At 43.6% G+C, this 25,512-nt stretch overlaps 1 protein-coding gene across 1 annotated transcript in view; it reads right to left on the minus strand.

The window, feature by feature from the left end:
- Positions 1-5,972: 5,972 nt before the first annotated feature.
- The window catches only part of LOC138165266 (VWFA and cache domain-containing protein 1), a 244,373-nt gene continuing 224,833 nt past the window's right edge, over positions 5,973-25,512 (minus strand). Inside the window, exons 23-27 of the mRNA XM_069093410.1 lie at positions 24,350-24,501; positions 20,990-21,151; positions 19,368-19,445; positions 17,731-17,832; positions 5,973-7,754 (exon numbers count right to left, since the gene is read on the minus strand). Coding sequence (XP_068949511.1) covers positions 7,516-7,754; positions 17,731-17,832; positions 19,368-19,445; positions 20,990-21,151; positions 24,350-24,501 — 733 coding nt within the window. The 3' untranslated portion in view covers positions 5,973-7,515. The remainder of the gene's footprint in view (positions 7,755-17,730; positions 17,833-19,367; positions 19,446-20,989; positions 21,152-24,349; positions 24,502-25,512) is intronic.

The following is a 25,512-nucleotide window of genomic DNA, read 5'->3' on the forward strand; positions in this document are numbered from 1 at the left end:
CAAAGTTTCAATTTGTAAAAAGCTTCCTCTCCGCAAAGCTCAATAAACTAGGTGTGTCTATACAGGAATAATAGGACATAAGGGTCAGAAGACAACAGCCCTGCATTCACTTTCTAGTCTGACGCGACAAGTTTACGTACTTCGTTCACACGGATTTATTACTATTTGATTTGTGCTTCTACTGAACTAACAAAGTAACGAGTAAGTTTTAAATGCCTATATTTCTGTATGAGGTATTGTCTGCCTGCCAGGAAAATCCTTATTTATGAAATTCAGAAACAACCCCCAAAAGAACAGGGATGAGGAGAGACCGTTGTGCTACGTGGAATGATTATTTTACCAGTCACATGGCTTTCGTAAGCAATTATTACAGAAAGACACTGGCTCAGGGAAATAGATTTAAGTGATCTTCCAGGTTTTTTTTAATAGCACATTCCTCAGTCACCCTCAACTCTAATAGGAGGTTGTCCCATTAAATCTGGAGAACTACTCCAAAAAAACACATTGACTGAGGTCTAAGCTGTAACACAAGTTGGCTCCTGAACACCAAATGCAAACAAACCAAAAAAGAAACCCGAGAGAATCTGCAAATGAAATGCAGCCTTATGGAGTCCATACTGCAAGGCAGAGATACACAGAGAGCTAGCGTGATGGATGGGATTGCTGCAAAGAGCCTAACTCTGGCTCAGCTTTTGTTTTGGCAACAGAGACCAGGTTTCCCTTTCTAGTGGCAAAGAATGACACAGGAATTTTACTTAGTCCTTCCTGTCCAGGGGCTGTGAAGGTTAAGGGCCTCGCATGACCCTGGAGAGGGCTCACATGCTGTCATAAACCTTGCAGAGCCCCAGCAGGGGAACCCACTCTTCAACAAGTGGGAGGCGAGAAGACCAGGAGACAGAGGGGTCGGGGAACTTGTGTTCCCTTCAAACCACTTTTATTTGACTATTGCTGCTTTACTTTGCAAGTCGATTTGTGCAAAGCTGGGCGGAGAGAAGGAAAGGCTTAGAAACAAAATCTGGTAAATACCATCTGTATTTTCTATAGAGGGAAAACCTAAAAAGAGATTTTTCTCTTATTTCTTTTAAGTCAAATAAAAGTGTCTACAAAAACCATTTTAAAAATAATAATAAACAATCCTCCCCATCCCCAAACAACAGCACAATCAAAATTATTTCCCAGGCTAATAGCAAGAACAGACTCAGTCTGTAACTGCTGAAAAGAAGCCTACATCTGGTCCAATCTTCACATCTTGCAGAGGAGGAGACTGTGGCCCAGAGGGGAATACTCCATGCCAAAAGCCCCAAAGCGGGTAAACATCAGAGCTGGGACTCGTGGCCAGGTCAGCTGACTTCTCCTGTGGTTCCCCTCCCAATTGGTCTTTTAATTTCTCCAAGGTTTTTGCTTTGCTGTGGTATAGTTCTGCTTGATATATCTGCTATTTTAGCTTTGCTTTGCAGGTCTTATCCGCCTTTCCATATTTCCTTCTATTTCTTATTTTCTTAGACTCACATTATCTCATAGTCGGAAGGGAGCTTGGAGATGATCTAATTCAGCTTATATACCAAGAGAATTCTGCATGTGAGGTCGAACATGAAGCTACTTTTTAAAAATTCAATTTTATTTTTGGTTCCAAATTCTCCCCCTGACTCTCCTCTGTATATCATGAAGGCAAGAAGAAAACTCATTCTAAATATGTATAGACATGAAAAACAAATTTGCATATAAATCTTGTTCCAAGAAAAATAAAAAGATTTAGCTAGATGGCACAGTAGATAGAACTCAGAACTTTGGGTCTGGAAGACTCATCTTCCTGAATTCAAATCCAGCCTCAGATACTTCCTAGCTGTGTGACCCTAGGCAAGTTATTTAACCTGGTTTGCCTCAGTTTCCTCATCTGCAAAATGAGCTGGAGAAGGAAATCCTTGCTAAGAAAACTACAAGTGAGGTGATGAAGAGTTGAACTCATCTAAAAAGTAACTAAACAACAAAGAAAACAAAAGTAAAAAAGAAGAAAATATATAAACTTTTTTCATCCTTAGTGTGAGACTTTATATTTATCTATTAAATGCCATTTATTAGGTTCATCGATCTCATCCACTAATCCATGGGCAAACTATAGCCTGCTAGCCTCTGTGCCAAATACAGCCCTAAACTTAAGCCTGTTTTTGTATGGCCCATGAGCTAGAGATGGTTTTCACATTTTTAAATGTTGAAAAAAGTCAAAAGAAGGATGATATTTTGTAACATGTGAAAATGATGTGGAATACAGATTTCAGCATCCATAAATAAAATTTTCTGGAACACAGCCATGCTTGTTCATTTCTGTATTGCCTACAGCTGCCTTTGCACCCCAATGGCAGAGAGGAGTCATTGGGACAGAATGCACTGGGCACTGGCATCACTCCACTCTGCTGCTGGCGGCTCTACAGATCCCACTTACAACTCTACAGCATTTCGAGGGCCTCTGATTTCATGGTTCCTTGACATCTTACTTTACTTTTGTTACCAGTGAATACTCGTCATGTCAGAGGAAGAGAGAAAACAAAGTTTTATTACAATTTTTCCAGCTCAGTGCTAAGATTGAAATTTGTCTAAATGAGAACTTTGCTCATCCACGATTATTGAATGCTTTGGAAATTAGGTTCTGCTGCAGACTTGATTATGTTTCTTAATGAATTCAACCTCAAATTACAAAGCCAAACAGCACTTACATGCAAAACTTATACTGCATTAAAGTCAATTCAATGAACACAACTACCGTGACTTGAATCGTAAGTAATACCTAACTTCTTTATTACTTCTCATGTTGTCAAGACTTAAAGAAGTGAGATCTCCCTTCTCCTGCAAATTTGCAGTGGATGTATTTTCCAGGCCCAAGCTAATTCCCATGGTGGTTTTTGGACCTCAATGTAAGGGAGAAAAAATATTCTCATATTTCAAAATCGATTTAACTGCAATTGAGGAGCTTCTATCCAACCTTCAAATGAAATGATTAATTTGCAATGTAATAACATGCTAAAAGGAAACTCTCAAGACAAGGATCTGATAGAACTCTGTCAAGGCCTTCCAAGTGATGAATATGCTCCATTAAAATCATATGCTTTGGGACTGATATCAGTGTGTAGCTGCACCAATCTGCGTGAAAAGACATTTTCAGATATGAAATATGGACAACCTCATTACAGATCAGCATCAACAGATGAATATTTACAATTATTTTGAACACTGGGAACACTAACCTTGAACTCTAATTAAATGTTATTCCCCCCCCCCCAAATTATTCCTATTTAGTAGACCTATATCACAAAATAATTTACTCAATTATTATCCTATTTTGAATTTCATCAATACAAACACCTCAAAATTTGCTTTCTCTCTAGTTATGTAAGTAGTGACATACTATCCTTGACTTTACTTCCTGCCCTACAAAGCCTCAAGTATTTACTATCTGGACCTTTATGGAAGAAGCCAGGTGACCCTTATTCTAAGCTCTTAAGAGCTTTTGGAATCATCCATGTGCCAGTGATTTTTCCCAGACACATACTGTCTACACATTCTCCCAAGTGGTTTATAGAAACATTAAACAGCCCAGGGCCAAGTGCGAATCAAAGCTGATATTGAAAAGTTAATGATGATGCTTTAGAGGTAGCTACTGAACGAATAATGAATCCCCATGTCATCTAATATGCATCTCTCCCTCTTTCTCATGATAATGTGAAAAAGGCTATCAAATGTTTCATTAAAAATGTAGGTGAACTGTGTCTTCAGCGCTCATAACCCTATCTAAAAAGGAAAGAAGGTCAATCTGGCATGACCTATTATTGATGAAACCTCTATCATCATTGGCTGAGTTCAAAATCCATTTCTTTAAAAATTTCCAACACAATAATAACATCAGGTTATATGATTATCATTGCTTATCTAGACATTTCCCAGTAACTGGAGGTATAGATTGTCTCCAGTGGTCAGCTATAAAGATGTTTGCATAGGAATTTCTTATAGTTTGTAACATATTGTGGCATCTTATCACTGTAGCAAATGACTTATCATTCATTCTTTAATTATATTAATCCCAGCAGAGAGAATCAGAGCAAAAGGGTGGTACTGGTTTCTGTTATTTTTTGAATGAATTGTTAGATTGGACTCCAAAAGGATCACTTCAGTTTACAATACAATGGTGTGCCTGCTTTCCCACAGCTGCACCAGCATGGAATTTCATCATTTAATTTTTTTTTTTTTTTGCTAATTTGGTAGGTGTCCAGTAGTACTCAAACTTGTTTTCATTCACATTCATTGCCTTAATTAGAATTCCTTCTATTGGAGCCCTGAATATTTGAACTGCTGCTCTGACTGCCAGTGACAGGGAACTCATGACCTCCAAAGTGGCCCTTTGAACTCTGGAGCAGACCTAAGTCAAAAAGTTTTTTCTGATGTTGACCTGATACCTTCATTTCTAGGTATGTGCAAGGGATGTTTTTCTGTTGTTCAATTCTTACTTTATTTCTGTCAGAACTGTTGTGAAATTGTTTATGGAGATGTCTCCTTTCACTTTTTAAGTTAATGAACTGATATTTTATGCTTTTTTTTTGTCATTGTCACTTCTACAGGTAGGTTCCTTCAAGATCCAGCTCAAGCTCCACCTTCTGCAGGAGTCTTTCTCAACACCCCATCCCCACTCGCATTTGTTTGTGCTTTCCCCTCTGAAATGTGCTTTTCCCATCTACTCTCTACGTATCTTGTATGTTACATGGTGAGATCATTGAAAATAAGGTGGTCTTTTAATTTCATGTCTCTGCTGCTTAGCATATAGGTATTTAATAAATGTTTGACTCTTGTCTCCCTCATTAGAATGTGACATCCTTAAGTATAGAAACCATTTTTGGTCTTTCTTTGTATCCCTAGCACTTAGCACAGTGTCTTACATGCAGCATTTAATAAGTTCCAGTTGAATGACTTTTAATAAATTCTCCTGCTTGTATTAGGACATAAAAAGTTGAAGATTTTGTGTGATTCCCTCATATTCTGCCACCTTATAAAAGTATTTTCATCTTCTCATTCTTAACCCAGTGTAAATCAATTGTTGGCTGACTTTGTGATCTCTGTCACACAGGTTTATTGGTATTGTCTCTGTGGGTACAGGTCACAACCAATCCATGGCTTCTCATTTGGTGGGATTCTTGAATATTTCTTCCTAAATCTTGCATGAGGAGGATGGACAGTAGCTGGCACACTAAGCATCTTCCTTCAGGACTTTAAAACGTCCCTGAGTGCCAGTGCACCAGCTGGGTTGTCTGTCTGTTCTCCTGCACTCTCATCATGTAACCCGCCCACCTCCATTTTCCTGGATGGAAGGCAAGTCAGTATTTTGTCTTCAACACCATTTTGCACCCATCACATTTCTCCATGACGTTCCATGATTCACAAGGCATTGAGCAGAAGGAATAAACATTCAAATTCCTTTCCTCCAAAGTGAAGAGCAGGGGGCTTTACCTCAACAACTATAAATTCCTTTCTAGTCTAGTCTTTGGATGTTTTTAATACTTGAGTCTCAGTGATTCTTTTCTTTTGAAAACCTAGGATGCCCATCCTTGAAGGAATATTTTCCCATTCCACTAGGAGCCCAGCTTTAGGAAAGGTTATGTAGTGGAATGGGTGGTGGTGGAGGGGGCAGGAATTAGGGGACTTGCCAACAATCTCTCTGGCCAGAAGAGAATCCCTGCTTTTCTTTAAATGATAATGATTTAGTTAGACAGAATAGGCTATGGATATACATTTTTGATAGAAGTTTTAAAATTTCATCTCACTGTATTCTGCAGACTAGTCATCATTTCAAAATCAGAAGGCCCCAAACTGGCCCATTGGCAATACCACTGGAGTTCCTTTGTGAAATGGTAAATTTGAAAAGATGATGTAATTAGCCCCCAAGTACCAGGGGCTGAGTTAACAAACCACACTACAGAGTCAAAACAATCTACTAAACCCGACTTTATATACACTTTATTTCACTAGAGACTGCAGTTTTATACACAGTATAAAGGGGCTTCTGGGTAGCACACATATAGTTACTGACTGTACTCCTTAAGAACCACATTTTACATTATACAGTATTAAGTACCCTATCATTAAAACAGTATTCTGTGACTTTAAAAAATGAAACAAAACCCTACATATAAATGAGATTTACCATATGCACTGTGCAACTGTTTTTATAACATAGCTGAATCACCAAATGTGAATTTAAAATACAACACTGTTATTAGAACATGAATTTTCTGTTGTGATGTTCCATGTTGTATTAGACAGATCTGACTAATTCCTGTTCAAATCTCAAAGTAGTGTTAAGTTCCAGGTAATTGACAGCAACTTCTAATTAAGATTTCAAATGAAATCTTTTATAAGGAGCAGAATTTTATAGCACATTGCTTTATTCTCTGCTGGTGTAGCCAATAACCTCCAAATCAAAATAGGATGCGATTTTCTTTTGTGGATCGCCTGGTGATCAGCCACGAGATGAAGCCTTGGCTTTCCTTGCTGGAGAGGCTCCCAGGGTGGTACTTGGATCTCTTAGGGTGGGGTCATCAACCTGGGGAATAGTTGAGCTTGGAGAGTTCCAAAGAAGACACCCAGGACTCTCTGGATGATCATTCTGATTCTCTTTTGCCCCTGCTTATGCCCATCAAACACACAGAAAGAATACTGCATTACAACTCATGATGTCCGCTTTTGCAAAATGATGTAATAAAGAATGTGCTGGTAAACAAGTCTGAAGGATTTCTTCATTTTCCCACTTTGTAGAGTGGGGCAGTGGGAGTGTATCAGCTAAATGAGCAAGAGAAATCTTCGAGGGAAGAACCGCTTCACTGTCACACAAAAACCAGTGACTCTCTTTATGGATGATTGCATCCAAGACTTCTCCCTCTCCCCCCCCCCAAAGGTCATGAATGTTTGTAAATTCAATAAATAGTAGAAAAATAATCCTTTACTTAGAAATTTTGAGATGCATTGTTTCAACCTTATCCTTGTCAGTCCCATTTAGCAAAGGCCAGCTCAATGAATCTTTTAGAAACCAAGTAGAATCTTGGGAAACAAACAAGCAAACCCAACTGGTTGTACATAACAGCTGGAGGTCTTGCTCTCCTGGATTTACACTCTCCCAGTTAAGGAAAGCTGCATGGCCCCAGCTCCACGACACATTCCTCTGGCTCTGCATGATGAGAGGTTTGAAAGTTTTATCCCTGTGTTTGGAGCTCTGCTTTCTCTCCCATTTTATTCATGTTATGGCAGGTCCATTAATCAGACTTTATTTCCCCTCCATTTCCAAACCAGCCTTAGGTTCTCCTAAATGTAATTTGTTGTTCTTAACCGTTTAAAAACAAGCAGGAAATGAGTTTGACCACTCCTAGCATCACCCAGACAACAGCTGTCTCTTCAACATGAATTTCCATCTTCCACAACCCACCTCCACCCCAGCCCCTCTCTCCATTTTCTCTTCTCTTCAAGGGGAAGATGAGATTGTCAGCATTCTGCATCCACAGTATGTACTGTCACTGCTGCCTGTAAGTGGTGGTTGTGATGGAGGGTAGGGTGATGCAGTCGGTAGTGGTGGAACTTGTGGCTTAGCAGGGCTGCGGTCTGAGGAGGCGTGTCTAGATCTAAATCCTCATCGTGGTTTCCAACATCAACCCCAGCTGACAATGGGTCATTGTTGCCCGGAGGATTTTCGCTGTCTTCTTGGGGACTCATGGTGCTATAACCTGGAGAAAAAATAAAGAGAAATTGGAGGCTTGGAGGGCAGTTCAGGAAACAAAAATGCCTTCCTCATCTACCCCACTTTATATACAAATGATTCAGGTTGTTTATACCCAGCTCTCATCTCTCTCCAGAGCTCCCGCTCTGCATTATCAATTGCCTGCTAGACAATTCCACTCAGATGTCCAAGGGGCATCTCTAATCCAGCACATCCACAATGGTGCTCATCTTTCCTCCAAATCCCTTTCTCATAATGTTCCTATTTTTGCCCAGGGCACCACAGTCCTTTAAGTTGCCCATGTTTGTGATCTCAGAGTCATTTTCCACTCTTCAGTCTCACTCACCACCTCCCCTCCCATCTCTACATCCTATAAGGGCATTATTGATTCCACCTTCCTGGCACCTTTCATAGTTGTCTCTTCTCCATTCCCTTGACTACCACCATGACTCAGGTCCTCATGACCTATCACTTGTATTACTGTAAGTGCTTCCTAATTGGTGTCTCTGCCTCCAGCTTCTCCCTTCTTCAATCCATACTTCATACAGCTACCAAACTGATAACCCTTAATAACAGACCTGACTATGTCACTCCCTTTCTTAAGAAGTTTTGTTATTCAGGGCTTTTTTAGTTGTGTCTGACTCTCCATGACCCCATTTTGACATTTTTTGGGCAAAAAACACTGGAGTGGTTTGTCATTTCCTTCTCCAGCTCATTTTACAGATGAGGAAACTAAGCAAACAGGGTAAAAGGACTTGCCCAGGGTCACACAGCTAGTAAGCATTTCAGAGTGATTTCATTTGACTCTCCATTGTGCACTTATATTTCAAGCTGGGGTCCTAACTGCTCTCCCCATTCTGACACCGCATCCAGCCTCCATCGCCCCTTGCACATACTATAATATACTCTACTCCATCCATGCCTGGAAAGATTTTTCCTCCTTCCTTCCCCTCTTGGAATTCCCAGATTCCTTCCAGCACCATATTCTCCTCGTGCTCCCCAATCCCAATTCTTCACCTTTGCTTGTAGTGGTTAATGGCAAGAATGCACAACACAAAGTCATGGGACCTGGGTTCTAATTCTAGTCCTGACACTTGCACATTGGGTAATCCATAGGCAAACCACAACCTCTTTGGGCTTCAGTTTCTCCATCTGAAAAATAAAGGGGCTGGACCTAATGACCTCCGAGGGCCCTCCCAGGTCTAGTTTGCAACCCCAAGGCTGATGGACATGTTGTTTTCCCCAGTATAATGTAAACTCAGGGAAGGCAGAAGCTGCTTATTTTTGCCTTTGTGGTCACAGACAATAGACATTTATTAGGCATTTACAATATGGTAAAGGCCAGGGATATAATGAAAAGCTGCAAATTCCCTGGTCTCGTGGACCTCACTGTCTAATGGGGAAGACAACACGCAAACAGCTACGTAGACACAAGAAACAGCCAGAACAAGTTGGTAAGAGTCTCAGTGGGAAGACACTTTCAAGGAAGACTGGGAAGGCTTCTTGCACAAGGAGGGACGTCAGGGGAGGCCCAAAGGAGGCCAGGGAAGCCTGGAGGCTGAGCCAAGGAAGCTGGGGGACAGCTGGGCCAAAGCCTCTGAAGGAAAGAGTAAGGAATAGCAAGAGGGCTGGAGTCACTGAATCCCAGAGTCCAGGGGGCTGAGTAAGGTCTAAGAAGACTGGAAAGTCAGGTTTGTAAAGGGCTTTGAAAGCTCCTGGAGGTGATGATAGTAGGGAATTCCTGGAGTTTACAGAATAAAGGGCATTTGATCAGACCTAGGCTTTGGAAAGAGCAATATGGCGGCTGAATGGAGGAAGATTGGAGCAGGGAGAGGCTTGAGAAAAGATGTCCACCCAGCAGCCATCGCAATAGTTCAGACTTGAGGTGCAGGGCAGCAGCAATGTCAGAGGAGAGAAGGGGTAGTGTTTGAAAGATATTGAGGTAGAAATGGCAAGAGTTGACATTGATTGAATATGGGGCACGGTGAGAGTGAAAAATTCAGGAAGACACCAAGGTTGGGAGTTTGGGTGGGTGGATGGTGGCACCCTTAACACTAAAGGAAAGCTAGGAAGGAGCCAGGATTTGTTTTGGGAGGGAGGTAGATAATAAGGTTAGTTTTGACAGGTTGAGTTTAAGATATCAAGAGGAGATCCAGTTTGAAATATCCAATAGGGAATTGGAGATGTGAGACTGGAGGTCAGGGTTGGACAAATTGATATCAGAATCCATGTAGCAGATGCTTAATATATGATTGTGAACCCAATAAGATTTTTGAGTGAGTTATTTCAAAAGAAGCCAGTGAAGTGCAATGAATATTTTCAAAGAAAAGTCTACAGAATTCATGTCAGGCTAAGAAAAGTAACTGGAGGGCAGAGGCTTGCCTGTCTCTGAATCTTTATCTCCAGCACACTGGCGGCTGATGTGAGCCAATCAGCTCTTTTCTGTCTAAGCTGGCTCACCCTGTTTAAAGATTCAGCCTTTTTGGTATTCTAAGGAATATCTTTGAAAAGAAAATGGTCTTGCTGATCAAAGGATTCAATTTCCAAGATCCTGACACATTTTTAAATATTGCAAAAAAGAAAAAATTCCTTTCAAAGTTTCCAGAAGCAACAACCCATGAATATTGCTATGGCATTCACAGTTAGCATCAATCAGCTTCTCTCGGGGGCTGCAGAATCGATGCATTTGCAGACAGTGGAGCAGAAGCGTTTTGTGGCTGAAAATACAGGCCCACACAGAGACAAAGAAGGCGATTCTCCCTCTCCAGGCAAACGTCAGAAGGACCTTTTCGACAGTACAGAAAATACCTTGGTATTAGGAATCGAAGGGGACTGTTTTCTTCGCGTTTTTATTGAAGGAAGCTGAAAAGTGAGCCTTTGAATGTCAATCACACCTCAGGTTTGAAAAGAAACACACATGGCAATCCAATTCCAGGTGCTCTGAGATAACATTAAAAGTGACTGGAAACCAGATCAAATGAGATAACGTATATTCAGACCTTAGAGTGCTACATTATTGTGGTTATTAATAATGACCATCAACGCTGCTAATGATACCAGCCCCAGGGAAAGGGGTGGAGCATATCTGGGGGAGGCCACAGGATGGAGGGGAACATGGTGCCTGAGATGCCACTGAATCAGACATTCAATCAGTGGACTCCTCAACCTCTGTTGTCTCAAGGAGTCCTGGTGAAGCCTATAGGTCCCTTCTCAGAAAAAAACCCTTTAAACACATGAAATGCAATACATAAGATTACAAAGGAACTAATTACATTGAAATACAGATTTAAAACCCTGAAGTATAGGAACTCCATGGGCCTTTTAAATCTTTGATTCTATTAAAGGTCATGTGGGCTGATGGCAAATACTTAGTGGAAAAAACAGCAACAGAAAGTTCCTGCAAATCCCTTGTGGTTGGCAGATGACCCCAGTTTCAGCAGATGCCCTGGCTTAGGGATTTGAGCTCCAGAACCAGCCCTGCCTTGGCTCCCTTCTTCCCACTCCCATGGCCGGCACCCCTGGCTCAGGCCCCTTCTGCCTGGGCTGCTGCCAGACCCTCCCATTGGGTACTTCTGTCTAAAGCCTCTCCCTGCCTCTGCTGCAAGGTTTTGTGCAGCTTCCATAGTAATGACCTGTAAGGCACAGGTCTGACCAGGCCATCCCCATGTTTAAGAAGCTTCAGTGCTTCCTATCACTTTGAGGACAATAATAAGGATTTAAAAGAAATAATGCTACCCAGGACCTATATGAACACAACTACAAAACACTTTTCACGCAAATAAAGTCAGATCTAATTAATTGGAAATGGGCAGTGGGTCATGGCTGGGTTGAACTAATATAATAAAAATGACAATTTAACCTAAATTAATTTATGTATTTAGTGCCATACCAATCAATCTACCAAAAAATTATTTTTCAGAACTAGAAAAAATAGTAACAAAATCCATTTGGAAGAACAAAAGGTCCAGAATATCAAGGGAATTAATGAAAAGAAATACTAGGGAAGGTGGCCTAGACATATCAGATCTTAATCTGTACCATAAAGCAGCAGTCATCAAAACTACTTGGTAGTGGCTGAGGAATAGAGGAGTGGATCAATGGAATAGACTGGGAAAATGAGGCTCAGCAGTCAATGATTATAGTAATCTACTGTTTGATAAACCCAAAGGCACCAGTTTTGGGGATAAGAACTCTCTGTTTGACAAAAACTGCTGGGAAAACTAGAATACAGTATGGCAGAAACTGAGCATAGACCATTATCTAACACCATATGCCAAAATTAAGTCTAAATGGGTGCATGATCTAGGTATAAAGGATGATAATGTAAGCAATCTGGCAAAGCAAGGAATAGTTTACCTGTCAGATTTATGGAGAAGGGAAATTTTATGACCAAACAAGAATTAGGGGGCATTATAAAATGCAAAATGGATAATTTTGATTGCATTAAATTGAAAAGCTTCTGTACAAACAAAGCCAATGCAATCAAGATTAAGAGGGAAGTGGGAAATTGGGAAAGAATTTTTACAACCTATGTCTCTGATAAAGGCCTCATTTCTAAAATATACAGAGAATTGAGTCAAATGTATAAGAATACAAGTCATTCCCCAATTAATAAATGGTCAAAAGATATGAACAGGCAGTTTTCAGAGGAAGAAATTAAAGATATTTATAAGTATATGAAAAATGCTCTAAATCACTATTGATTAGAGAAATGCAAATCAAAGCAACCCTGAGGTACCACATCTCACTGTCAGATTGGCTAAGATGACAAAACAGGAAAATGAAAAATGCTGGAGAGGATGTGGAAAAATTGGAACACTAATGCATTGTTGGTGGAGTTGTGAACTGACTCAACCATTCTGGAGAACAATCTGAAACGATGCCCAAAGGGCTATATATAAGTGCATACCCTTTGACTCAGCAACACCACTTCTAGGGTTGTATCCCAAAGAGATCATAGAAGCTGGAGGAAGACCCATATGTACAAAAATATTTATAGCAGCTCTTTTTGTGGTGTCAAAGAATTGAAAATCAAGGGGGTGCCTGTCAGTCAGGGAGTGGCTAAACAAGTTGTGGTATATGAATGTAATGGAATACTACTGTGCTATAAGAAATGAGGATCAGCCAGACCTCATAATAACCTGGAGAGACTTATACAAACTGATGTTGAGTGAGAGGAGCACAACCAGGAGAAATTTGTACACAGTTACAGACACAAAGTATGTGTGATGACTAACCTTGATAGACTGGGCTCCTCTCAGCAATGCAAGGTTATAAGACAACTCCAAGAGACTCAGGATGGAAAGGGACATTCACATCTAGAGAAAGAGCTATAGAGTCTGAATGCAGATTGAAGCAAACTCCCTGCTCTCTTTCTTTTTCTTTTGTTGTGTTTCCTCTTTCCCACTGTTCATTCCATCAGTTATAATCCTTCTTTACAACCTGGCTAATGATTAATGTGAAGATATCTGTAGATCCTATATTTGACTGCATGCCGCCATCGGGGCAGGGGGGAGGGGGAGGAGAGGGAGGGAGAGAAATTAGAAACTCGAGGGATTGTGGAACTGAATGTTGTAAACTAAAAGTAAACAAATAAATTAATTAAAAAAATAATGCTGATAATAACAGTGAGAGGTAGAATTTGTATAGGACTTTAAGGTTTGCAAGGCACTTTCCATCCCCATTTTACAGATGAAGAAACTGGGACCCAGAGAGAGTAAATGATGCCCAGCCTAGTGAGTGTCTGAGTCAAGATTTGAACTCGTGTTCCTACAAACTCCCATCTGGTCCTCCCCCTTCAAATTCTAGTTCCAGTGTGTTTTCTGCATTGATTTTCCATTCCATTCCCTCAATGCAGTGCATGTTGTATCTAATGTAGCCTCTCTGTGCTCTCCCATGTGGAACATTCTCCAGCCTCCATGCATTTGTACACACAGTCAGCTGTCCATGCTGGAAGGCCCCCCTCTTCAGCCCCACTGGTGGATCACTCAGGTGTTGCCAGCTGCACGAGGCCTTTCCTGGTCTCCTGTGACCTGATCCAATGTTCTCTCTCCAGTATACCATCCCATATTTATTCTACTGAAGCTCTGGGGTGTGTGTGAGGGGTGCATTTCATGTAGATGAAAAGCGGGCTATAGAGGATCTTTTTCTGAAGGAGCTGTATTATTTGTTCTCTATGCTCCCACTTCCCAAAAGGTCAATATGTTGGAACAGTCGAGGACTGTGTCATGCACCAGGGAGGTCCCCAAACCATCACAGCCTCCAGCCTTGGGGCCAAAGGAACTGGGGGATCTGTGCTTCCAAAGGTTCAGAGCTAGGGGCTGTGCTCCATGTGAGGGTATCTTCTAGACCAGCCTCATCCCCAGCCCTCCTAGGTGAGCTCTCACCTTACCTTTCCAGGGCCCAGACCTCTGAGTGGCTTCCCTGGGGCTCCCTCATCATGTCATCTCCCCTCTGACCATACTCATCCTCTCCCATCTGAACCTTGTACTCTGCCTTGGCCCTCATAAGGCAAGTGAGCTCTAACCTCATCTCATTCCTTGGTGCAATGCCCACCCCCCCCCAACTTCCCAGGACCCTCTATGGGCTGTCTTCCTACATTAGAATGTAAGCTCCCTGAAAGCAGGAACTGTCTCATATCCTCAGTGCTCAGCACAGTGCCTAGCACATGGTAGGCACTCAACAGCCCACTGGACATCTCCATCAGGAGATCTCCTTAGCATCTCAAACTCAACTTGTCCAAAATGGAAACTACCATCCTTGTCCCTAAAACCATCTCTAACCTTCCCTTTCCCTGTTGAGGGCATCACTCTATCCTTCCAGTCACCCAGATTCACAACCTGGTCATTGTCTGTCATTCTTGACCCTTCCCTCTTCTCTCTTCCTCACCTTGTCACTCAACCCCACCCCCATATCCAATCAATTCTCAATTCTATCTAAATTTTATATATTTGTATGTGTATATGTGTATCTATTTACCCATGTATGTATGTATGTATGTATCTATCTATATACCTGCCTACCTATTTGTCTGTCTATCCATCCTTCCTCCCTTCCTTCCTTCCTCCCATGCATCCATCCATCCATCCATCCATCCATCCATCCATCCATCCATCTATACTCTTCTCTTCACTCTCCTAGTTCCAGTGAAGAGTCGGTGCTGCCAGTTGTTCTTGTCCCCAATCCCCACTCCAAATCAATGCTCCTGCAACATAGGTCTGACCATGTCACTCCACTCCTCAAACATCTCCCATGGTTCACTGTTACGTCTAGGGAAAAATACAAACACCTCAGCATGGCATTTAAAGCCCCCTGCAGGCTGGCTGCCCCTCACCTTTCCAGACTCCTCTCCCATTATTCCCCCAAACTGGGCTCCTAGCTGTTTTTTGAACTCAGAATTCCAACCCCATCTCCATATCTTTGCACAATGTGTCCCTGGTGTCATTTTCTTCTCATATAATCCCTAACTTCCTGCAAGGCTCAGCTCAGGGTCCTAGAGGAGGCCTGCTCTGAGCCCCCTTGGAGTCATTCTTGTTCCCTCCTAAAATTATTTGTAATTACTTTTGTGATCTACACAGTAGGCACTTAATAGAAGCCTGTTGCCTGATTTTAACCCCTGTCCCACCCCAAACACCATTAGTAGAATGGTGAGAGCAAGACCTGCTTCTGTCCCTAATACCTTGTATATAGTAGGAGCTTAATAAAAGTTTATTGAAATGAATTTTGTCAAGTCCCTGATCACTTTCTCCCTGACGTGGTTTTAGGGATGGGGCACTCCCAAGTGACGAGTCACTCTGTCAGCCGAGGCTGGCACTTTGTTTATAATTGAGACACTGTGACACTGCCCAGGGCACAGGCGGGTTCAGACTCATCCAGAGTCACACCACCATTATGGAAAGGCCTGGAGGCTGCCTGTCCATTGCACCCCATTGACACGCTTCGATGGCCTCTTGAAGACGTGGAGCCAATGAGTGGCAGTAGGAACTTCTTCCAGTACTAAATGAGGGGGTCCACTCTGCCCCCCAGCAGTCCTGGGCTCCAGAATCAACCCCAACCATGCTCTGACCCAGCTAATGGGGAGCCAGGAGCATCAGCAGCTCAGGGTGGGGATTTCTGGAGGGCCCTCGGGACCCACAGCCTGCCCCTGTCTCCATCACACAGTGAACTCTTCTGTGCCTTAGGGAGAAGATGCAGCCAATGACTGGGGTAGAAGGCAGGGAACTCAAAGCTTGAGCTGGGCTCTGTGGGTTTTGGATCTCTCTCTCTGCCTGGTGCCTTTCCTCTGCTTCCCTTCCCTTGATCACCAAGACAAGGGGGCGATGAATGGACCATCTTAAACTTGCCTCTGGGCTCTACCAAGCACCTGCATGGGCCTCAGCAGACTGGGGGAGGTGGTGAGGAGGGATTGAACAGCTCCCTGTATCCTCTAAATTTGGAGCTAGCACCCTTGGACGTGACCAGTCACAAACCAGGATCTTTCAAAGGATGGTTGTTGTGCTCATTTAACGACCAGAATTTGAAAGACCATTCCTAAAAGTCACCCAGTCTGTACCATGTGAAGCTGAGTTCATTTTCAGGGTCTTGTGACTGAAGGATCTGTTCATGGTCCCAGCACTTTGGAGGTAAAAGGGTCTTGGAATGGGAATGTCATTTTTAAAGTAAAAGTTCTAATTTACAAAATAAAATTAAACTTAAAAATTTTCACCCCAGTGATCTGAATTAGAACTTTGTCTTCTATTTTGCTGCTAGGAATTTTCTGACCATTATATGCACTGCACACAGGAAATGGAGCCTGGCAGTGAGGCAGGGATTGTGATAGGTGGGAGAGGAGAAGGAGAGCATCCTTAGCATGGGGGCATAGCCTGTGCAAAGGAGTGGAGGAGGGAGACGGGCTATTGTGGGGAACAGTAGGCAGTCTGGTTTGGCTACGTTTCCAATGCCCGAGGGGGCTATCCCAATGGGACCTCAGAGGTTACCCAGTCCTTAGCAAGACCCCTCACTATTATACCTTCAAACATTTATTCAGGCTCCCCTGGAATACTTCTGGGAAAAGAGCCCCCCAACTCCAAGGAAGGACCATACTCTTTAGGGAGAATGCTAAGTAGAAGGAACCTTCCTTTATATTGGATTGAAACCCGTCTCTCTGTAACTATCCCAGATGCCTGGCATGTCCTCCCCCCATCCCCTGTACCTAGCACAGTGCCTGGCACACAGACGAATGCCTGTCCAATCGAACTGAATTGTTCTGGAGGCCATGGAACAGACAGCCCGCCGAGAGGCACCAGCAGCCAGGACCCTCGAGTCCAGGTCCGGCTGGGGCTCCTAGTCTGAAGGGTGCTGACATGACGGCACTGGCCACAGGCAGCACACACTTAATGACTGTTTACTGAGTGAATGAATCCCAGTGTTTGGGCCAATTAGCAATGCCAGGGGCTGGGCCACTGTCTAGCCTAGGGTCCCGATGAGCCTGAGGTCTATGAGTCAGTGATGGTTTCAGAGGGGCCAAGCAGATGAGTTGTCTGAGGCAGGATTTAGCCCCCAGGATTCTGGGCTCCAATTCCAGGACCCCCTCAATGGGGTCTGCCCTCATGGATCAGCTGAGCTGATTCAGTGCAGCCATCCTGAGTAGAGAGAAAAGAATTCTAGGGAAAACCCAAATGGGCACTCCTTAAGGGCAGAGGCTGGTTTTGCCTTCCTGTGTCTCCACAACACCTGGCACCAGTCCTATGCTCAATGACAAATGCTGGTTGACCAACCCTGGGGTCAGCCTACTTAGGGGTCCTCTGCACTCCTAAACAGCGTCATTCCTCGTGGTTGCTAGGGATGAGTTATGATCAAACTAGCCCAGAATTCTACAGCTGGACAGTGTCTTGGGATGCCACATCATAAGAGTTTACCTAAAGACATTTCAGGAATGAACAAAGGGGTCTGAGTGGAGACCTACCAAGACCCACAGCTATGACCCTTGGATGTGGGGTCCTTACCGTGATCACTTTCTGTTCCAGATCGACCCCAGTACCGACGTCTCCGTTCTGGGCTATGTGCATGTCGCTCGATCACTGCTGCTATAAATCGAGTGTTGCTAACTGGGAAGACAAAGGCAATTTATTTTTACTCGCACTGCGAATTCTTTACTATCCCATGTCCATTTGTTTCCCCCAGTGGGTTCATTCAACGCTAGGGCATCTGTGTTTTTGAAGGATGGAAATGCTAAGGGCTGTAGTAAGCAGAAGACAATTTCTATTTTGGAGAAGGGAGATGGAGGAAGCATTTTTAAGGAGGCATCAGATAAGAAGCCCGAGGAATGGCCAAATTTAGGGACACAAATTGGAGATAGAAAGTTCCCTAGAAATCATTGAGCCCAACCTACTTATTTTATCAACAGGGAAAATGAGCCCCAGGACTGACATCACCTTGGTAGTAAGTCAAAGGGCTAGGATTTGGACCTGGTCCCCCAACTCCAAATCCAGTACTCTGGACACAATCCCAAACTGCTTCAAACGGTTCCATATCTTTGGTTTTCTGACAATTAGGATCATAGGTCTTGGAAATGGAAGGAACCTTAGAGATGAATCTCGTTCTGACCTTTTTTATAGTTAAGAAAATGGAATATAGAGGGGAAATGACAACTCAGTTCACACAGCTAGTAAATGAGATAATAATATAATAACATCTAGCATTTATACAGAGCTTTAAGGATGGCAAAGTGCTGATTTTCATAACAACCGTGTAGGTGGCTGCTATTATCATCATTATTATTATTTTTACAGAGGAGGAAACCAAGGGAAATAGAGGTAAAGTGACTTGCTCAGGGTCACATGACTAGGAAGTGTTAAAGTAGGATTTAAATTCCATCTTCCTGAATCCAGGTCCAGTGCTTTGTCCATTGCACCATTCACATTCATGGGTCATAAATGAAGAGTGGAAAAGGATGGAGGACACCATCTTGTCCAACTCCTTTGTTTTCCACAGAAGGAGGTGTTGGGACATTTGGTCACTTGTCTCAAGCCATTTGGTGGTGTCAGAGACAGGATTTGAATTCTAGTCCTCTGACTCCAGAATCATTGCCCTTTCCTGGAAGTGGAAGGGACTTTGGAGAGGAATTGGATCCATTTCCTTTGTTGTACAGGTAAGGAATGGAGCCCAGATTGGGGCATCTTGCCTAGCACCATGCAGCGGAAGAGCCAGGTTTTGAATACAAGTGTTGGAAGCCCATGTGCATGTGACGTATCGTTTCCTTCAGTAAATGAAGCTCTCTTAGCTAAATATAATTCTTTTCTTTTTCCTGACGTATCTATCCAAGTCACCAAAAAGAAGAGCACATTCTCAAGTACTAGATTGGGAAAGAAATGAAGGAGCAGGGATTCACAGCATGCTATTTTATTAGCTTAGCATACATACATCAAGCAATGAAAGGAAAAACTATAGACACTCAATTCTTCAACTCCAAACAAAATAAAATCACTCACTTGGTCTTAACTTAGGGAGAAACAGCAGCAAGTAACTAAAAACCCTGGGTCTGAGCATCTCCAAGTGGAAAATGAGGCCAGAACTTCAAGGAAGGAGGAGAGCCCTGACTGGGCGCCCCATATGTAACAGGACAAGGGCGTGGTGTACTCACTGATGCCTCTGTCTTCGTGACTGTCATCATCTCTCTCGTCTCTGTCATTCTCCAGGTTGGACATGCGCACTGACATTTCTATCCAGCAATAAAAACAAAGACTTCTGGTCAGACTATCTCACCCAATGAACTCCTTGCTTTAATGCCCTGCTGGACAGTAGCACTTTGCTGAGTAGCAGAAAGACGAGTAGATTCTGAAGGCCGTTGAGTTAGGGGGTGGTGGGAAGGAGAGAAAAGAGACGCAAGACACCCCTCTGACTTCCAACTGCTTCCCAAAGACCTCTCCATGAAGGGAACGAAATTAGTGGGAGGGATGGAGCATTCTACCCACTAGTCCAGAGAGCTAGACACGGAAGGACACAGCCACAGTGAAAACTTGGTTTGGGCTAAAAAGCTCCTGGTGACTCTTCCCAGAAACCCAATTTTAGAGATAAAAAGTCAAACGATAAAGTAGTACTGGTGATGATCATCATCTCCCGGCTACCCCCCCCCCCACCATTGGGTTTCATTTTGGGTTGGTGAGTCCTTCAGTAGAGGGAGCTCCCTTTGGGGAAACTGCTTCTGATTAGGAACCCATTTGGAACTTCTACGTGTCTTAGAGAGGTCCCTGAGGCACAGTGACAGCTGAAGTGATGTGTGCATTGTCACACAGGCAATCAGTGTCAAAGGAAGGACTGAAACTCAGGAATCTCTGACTTAAAGGCTAGCCCTCCATCCCCTGTACTGCCCTTGCCAAGGTAGACACTACTTTAAAAAGCAGCAAGGCTTGGTATAAAGAATTATAGGTTAGAAGTCAGGAGATCTAGGTTTGAGTTTGGGCTCACTGTGTGACCTTGGGTAAATCAATTTGAGACCTTTCTCTGGTCTCAATGGCTCTATCTGTAAAATGGCAGGCTTGGATTATAGCTATGCTCTAGTTCTAACAGGGACAAAGCAATCTAATTTTCTGGTAACCCTGGTGCTGCCGGAGGGCAGGGTAGGGTCAAAGCCCTGCTGTAACAGGCTAATCACATCAACAGCATGCAGTCATGTTTTAAATAAGATGCCCAGCAGTAGATACCCATAATAACAAGATACACCACAAGAGGTCTGCCAGTCTGGGGAGACATGATGCCCAAATGTTCTGAGTCACCAGCCTGGCAAATAGCACGGGAAGCACCTTTCTCCCCAGGACAGTGCAGAGAATGCTTCTGGTGGTATTCGAGATCTCTGCCTAGCCCGAGCAGAGGCCTGTCAAGGGCTTATTGGCACCAAATGAGAAGGGACAAGATGCTGGGCAACCTCTGGAAAAAACAAATAAAGCTCTCAGCAAAGGCTCATGGGACTCACACTTGAAAGGAAATAGGAGAAGATGCAAAGGAAAAATCAAAACCAGACATCAAGCAGGTAAACATCTGCATCTGCCTAGAAAACAGGCCCACAGCATGGGTACTGCAATTTTACTGGTTATTCCTACTCCCAGACATTAATTAAATGTTTAAGTCTGGAACAACTGGGTATGCTGATTACAGCTTTCCCTGGACCAGTCTGAGAGGCTAATCTCTGGGATTGTTTGGGGTGTATGGGCAGTTGGATGAAGCCTTCAGCATTATCAGGGGACTGGGTGAGAGCCTTTAGCTTACCCTGGGCAGCCAGAGGAGACATATGCTGATGGCTTCGGCGGTGAATCTGATGGCGGTAGGCATAGACGGCCAGGACAAGTACCATGATGCATCCCATGATCCCCCCAGCAACTGGTCCCACGGGGGCACTCTTGACCATGTTCAAAGTAATCACTTCATCACCTTTGTTAAAAAACAGACGACAGATAAATGTCATAGAAGCAAAGGAAGGAGCAGAAGAGAGAAAGAAAAGAAAAGATCAAAGAATATCTCAAGTCAACAAGATATCAGAGTCAGCTGGTGGCTCTCAATGTAAACTGCAGGACCACCTTGCTGGTAGCCCAGAGTAACAAGGGGGGAGGGGCAGCAGAATGGACAGGGAGGGATGCTGAGTGAGGAAAGTAATTAAAGGACTAAAAATCCCCAGCAAGAGCTTTGTTGGTTAATTGAGCCAGGAATGAGACTGAGGATGTCACCATATTTTGACAGGCTAGAAGGCTGGGCCAGGTCTAGCTTAGTTTAAGAGGGATCAATGTAAAGTCTTAAACTGGGGGCACAAAAATTAACATCCCAAAGCTAGGTTGAGAAAAAGTGTGCCCGTTTCCATTCTGAAAATGATTCAAGTCTTCCCTCGTCCTGGACTACAGTGAGCAGGCTGCAGGTTCAATGGTACCAGAACCAAAGTTTGCCACTTTGTCATAGGTTAGATTTTTAATAAATGATTGGTGGTTGATTGATCAATGGGGATTAACTGTGGGAGATGATGGCCAAGGAAGGCAAATGTGATCTTAGACTATATAAGGAGCGGCATTGGCTTCAGGGCTAGAGAGATGAGAGTCCCTGTCCACTCTGCCCTGGTCAGACCACATCTGGAATATTATATTCCCTTCTGGGATCACATTTTAGGAAGGGCACTGACAAGCTGGGGAGTAGCCAGGAGGGCAGTCATGGCAGTGCTCCTCAAGAACTGAATATGAAGATGGGCTGTGGGGAAATGTGGGCGTTGACCCTGAAGGAGAGAAGACATGGGAGGATGGGGGTGGTTGTTTTCATCTATTGGAAGGAATGTTGTGGGGGCAGGGATTAGGCTGGTGCTATTTGGCTCCAGAAGATGGAATTCAGGTGAATGTGGAGACAGAGCAAAAAGGCACCTTTGGTCTTGATGTCAGGGAAACTTTTTCAGCAATTAGGGCTGTCCCAAAGTGTGAGGGAGTGTCTCAGGAGACAATGAGGTCACTTGTCATGAGAGACTTTTAACGGGAAGCTTGATGACTGTCTATTTGCCAGGGAAATTAGAGAAGTTATTTCTTATAGCAGGGGCCCTGAACTTATTTTAAAAAAAGAACTTGATAACTGTGTTTCAATGGAATTGGCTTCCACTATAATCCTGTGTATTTAAAAACACAGTCTGGATTCTCCAGACTGTCTAAGGGGGACATGACCCAACAAAGGCTAAGAACTCCCATGGTTTGCATACAGGTGGGAGCAGGTGACTCTTCTCACTCTAGAGCTTGAGCCCATGAGCCAGAAACTTGACTCCCTCCCCATCACTGACAAGTGGTAAGCCAGGCTTTGCCCCAAATCCCCTGGAGCATCAACGTCCCAAGGAAGCCCTCTCCATTTTTCAGAAAGCTCTTCTTAGGAAGTACTTCCCTCTCATGAGCTAAAAGTCATCTCCTTTAACTTCCCTCAAGGTCTGCCCTCTGGAGCTGGGCAGAATAAAGTCTGATGCCTTTTCTACATGGGAGCCCTAGAATTGCCGAATCTAGGGCTGTAAGGAACTGTTTTCCATTCACTGAGCCTAAATCTCTCTCCTTGCAAACTCTCCCTAAAGACAGCTATCATGTACCCCCAAAGCCTCCCATCTCCCCAGGTTAAACATGCTCAGTTTTACCAACCAGTCGTCCTTCTGGCACAGCCATCGGTGCCTTCCCCCTCAGGGTGCCTTCCCCCTCAGGGTGCCCTCATTGGGAGGAGGCTCTGCCTTGTTCTTTTCCTTGCCACAATGTGCACTGAGACCTGCTCACATTCTCCTAGAGAACTTCGCCAGACCCCTCCTTTGCCATGTTCCTTCCTTGTGTTATATTTACACATGTCCATGTTGTATCCTCCTCGCTGCACTTGAATGCTGGGGTTATTTCATTTGGCTTTCATACCCCAAGTGCCTAGCATGGTGCAGGGCACACCGCAGTTATTTAATAAAGATCTGATGATAAGGATTCAGAGTAACTTTAAAAAGAGCAATGTAGTATGGTGTCATGGGGCAGCTAGGTGGCACAGTGGAGAGTGCACCAGGCCTGGAGTCAGGAAAGTTAAAATCCAGCCTCAGACACTTACTAGGTTGTGTGACCTTGGGCAAGTCATTTCACCCTGTATGCCTCCGTTTCCTCATCTGTAAAATGAGCTAGAGAAGGAAAAGGCAAGCCATTCCAATATCTTTGCCAAGAAAACCCCAAATGGGGTCACCAAGAGTAAGACACAACTGAAAAAAAAATGACTAAGCAACCACAGAAGTATAATATAAGAGAACTGGAGTTTGGAGGCTTGGATTCAAATCTTAGAACTCCTCCTACTTCCTATTATATGTTATATTGCTCAAGTGGCTCAACATCTCTGGGCCTCAACCTTCCTCATCTATAAAATAAGAGGGTGTGCATACCCAGATGACCTTGAAATCGATTTCTTGCCTGAAATCCTGTTCTTTCCTCACCATTTTCCTCACCCTCCAGTTAAACCTGGGGTGAGACTAATTTCAGATTGGTGAGAAAAGTAATCAGCTGGACCTTAGATCTCCTTTCCTTTCAACCTTTATCCTCTTTATATAGTCTTTTCAATTAGTGCAGGCCAATATTTAAGTTCAGAGTGTTGATAAAAAAGGAAACCCAAAGGCATCTGTCTCTTTGATTGGAATGTCCCCCAGACTGCCTGCGGGCTTCAGCCGTGGTCCAGCCAGCTCAGAGCCCAGAGGTGTGCGTGTATGTGTGTTTGGGAGGAGATTATCTCCTCTCTCCTTCTCACTCGAGGCCTGGCCCAATGCAGTTACAGATCTCATTAGCTTTCTTGCTATGTGGTTGGCTCCCAAGGAGCTTGCTGGCCAGCCCGATAAAGTTTTCTGCACCAGAAAATCCCATCTATAAGAATCTGCAGGTTCAGATGGCCTCAGTCTCATTCTTTCCCCCTGCTTTAGAAGCCACCAGCTGGGGAAGCAATTGTCTGCTCCTTGGGGGGGCCTTGGCCAAAAGCAGCTGGGAGAGGGGATTAAGGAGACAGGGAAGATGCTCATTCTGAAATGTCATCCCCGTCACGTAGGCGAGACTGACAGCGTCAGATGGCAGCACTCATGCCGCCTTCTGCCTCGCGGCTCTGAAGCAGAGGCCTTACCGATCACACCCATGTCATCCACATAGGGGCTCTTGGCCCCCACAATTCCACCGAAGCATTCCTTCTGAGGTGCGCAGTATGACTTGTCTAGGTGGGTCTTGCCATCACTGTCCACCATACACCACTCACAGTCCAGCACCCCAAAGCAGTCCCTGACAGAAAAGGAAAGTTTTCATTTCACTACTCCATGAGATGAAAATACCCTGCAGGTCCACATTTGCTTCCCCCCTCCCCACTCTAATCTCTGGTGCTTGGGGGTGTGAAATATTACTGTTCAAGGGAACCGTTGCCTCCATGTTTCTCCTTGGGGGTGGCTGGCGAGTGTTACTGAGACTTGCACACTGTTCCAAAGAGACCCTGCTGCCTACGCTGCCTCGCTGACTCATAGCATGGTGCCAAGAACCCGGGCTCTCCAGACAGAGGACCTGGATTCAAAGTCTCCCTCGGCCACTATTACCTGTGGAATCTGGTTAGTCCTGGGATGTGTCTAAGGGAGCCTCAGCTCCCTCACCTTCAAAGGGAGGTCACAGTGGATGCCTCCCAAGTCCCTTTTTGACCAAAGTAGTAGCTCTTGAGGCTTTTGGTCTGAGGACACCTGCAGTTGTAAAAATCATTGAGGATTCCCAAGGCCTTTTACTTATGTGTGTTCCATATTGATATTTATCATATAAGAAATTAAAGCTGATAATCTTAAAAATATCTATTAATCCTTCAAAAACAACAATAATAAACCAACTGCATGTTAACGTAAATAATATATATATATATATATTTTTTTTTTTTAAAGCAATCAGGGTTAAATAACTTGCTCAAGGTTACATGGCCAATTATTATTTCTGGTTGTGGTGCTAAGTATCTGAGCCCGGATTTGATCCCCAGGTCATCCCGACACTGGAGCCGGTGCTCTTACTCACTGAACCACCTGGCCGCCCCGAAAATAATATATTTTAATAAACTGTATTTTTCCAAACAAGAAAAAACCAATCTGTTGAGAAGAATGGCATTGTTTTATATGTTTTTGCAAATCATTTTAATGTCTGGCCAAACAAGAGATGGCCAGATTCTCATATCTGTGCCTGCATTCAATTGCTTGCACTATGTTGTTCTGGTTAAAGAAAATGAAGAAAATCTCATTTCACACACATATGTATTTGGAAGAGGGA

The sequence above is a fragment of the Petaurus breviceps genome, unplaced genomic scaffold, assembly GCF_028583685.1.
Source record: "Petaurus breviceps papuanus isolate PSGF00001 unplaced genomic scaffold, PetGlider_PUasm1.0 208, whole genome shotgun sequence".
NCBI classification, from domain to species: Eukaryota; Metazoa; Chordata; class Mammalia; order Diprotodontia; family Petauridae; genus Petaurus; species Petaurus breviceps.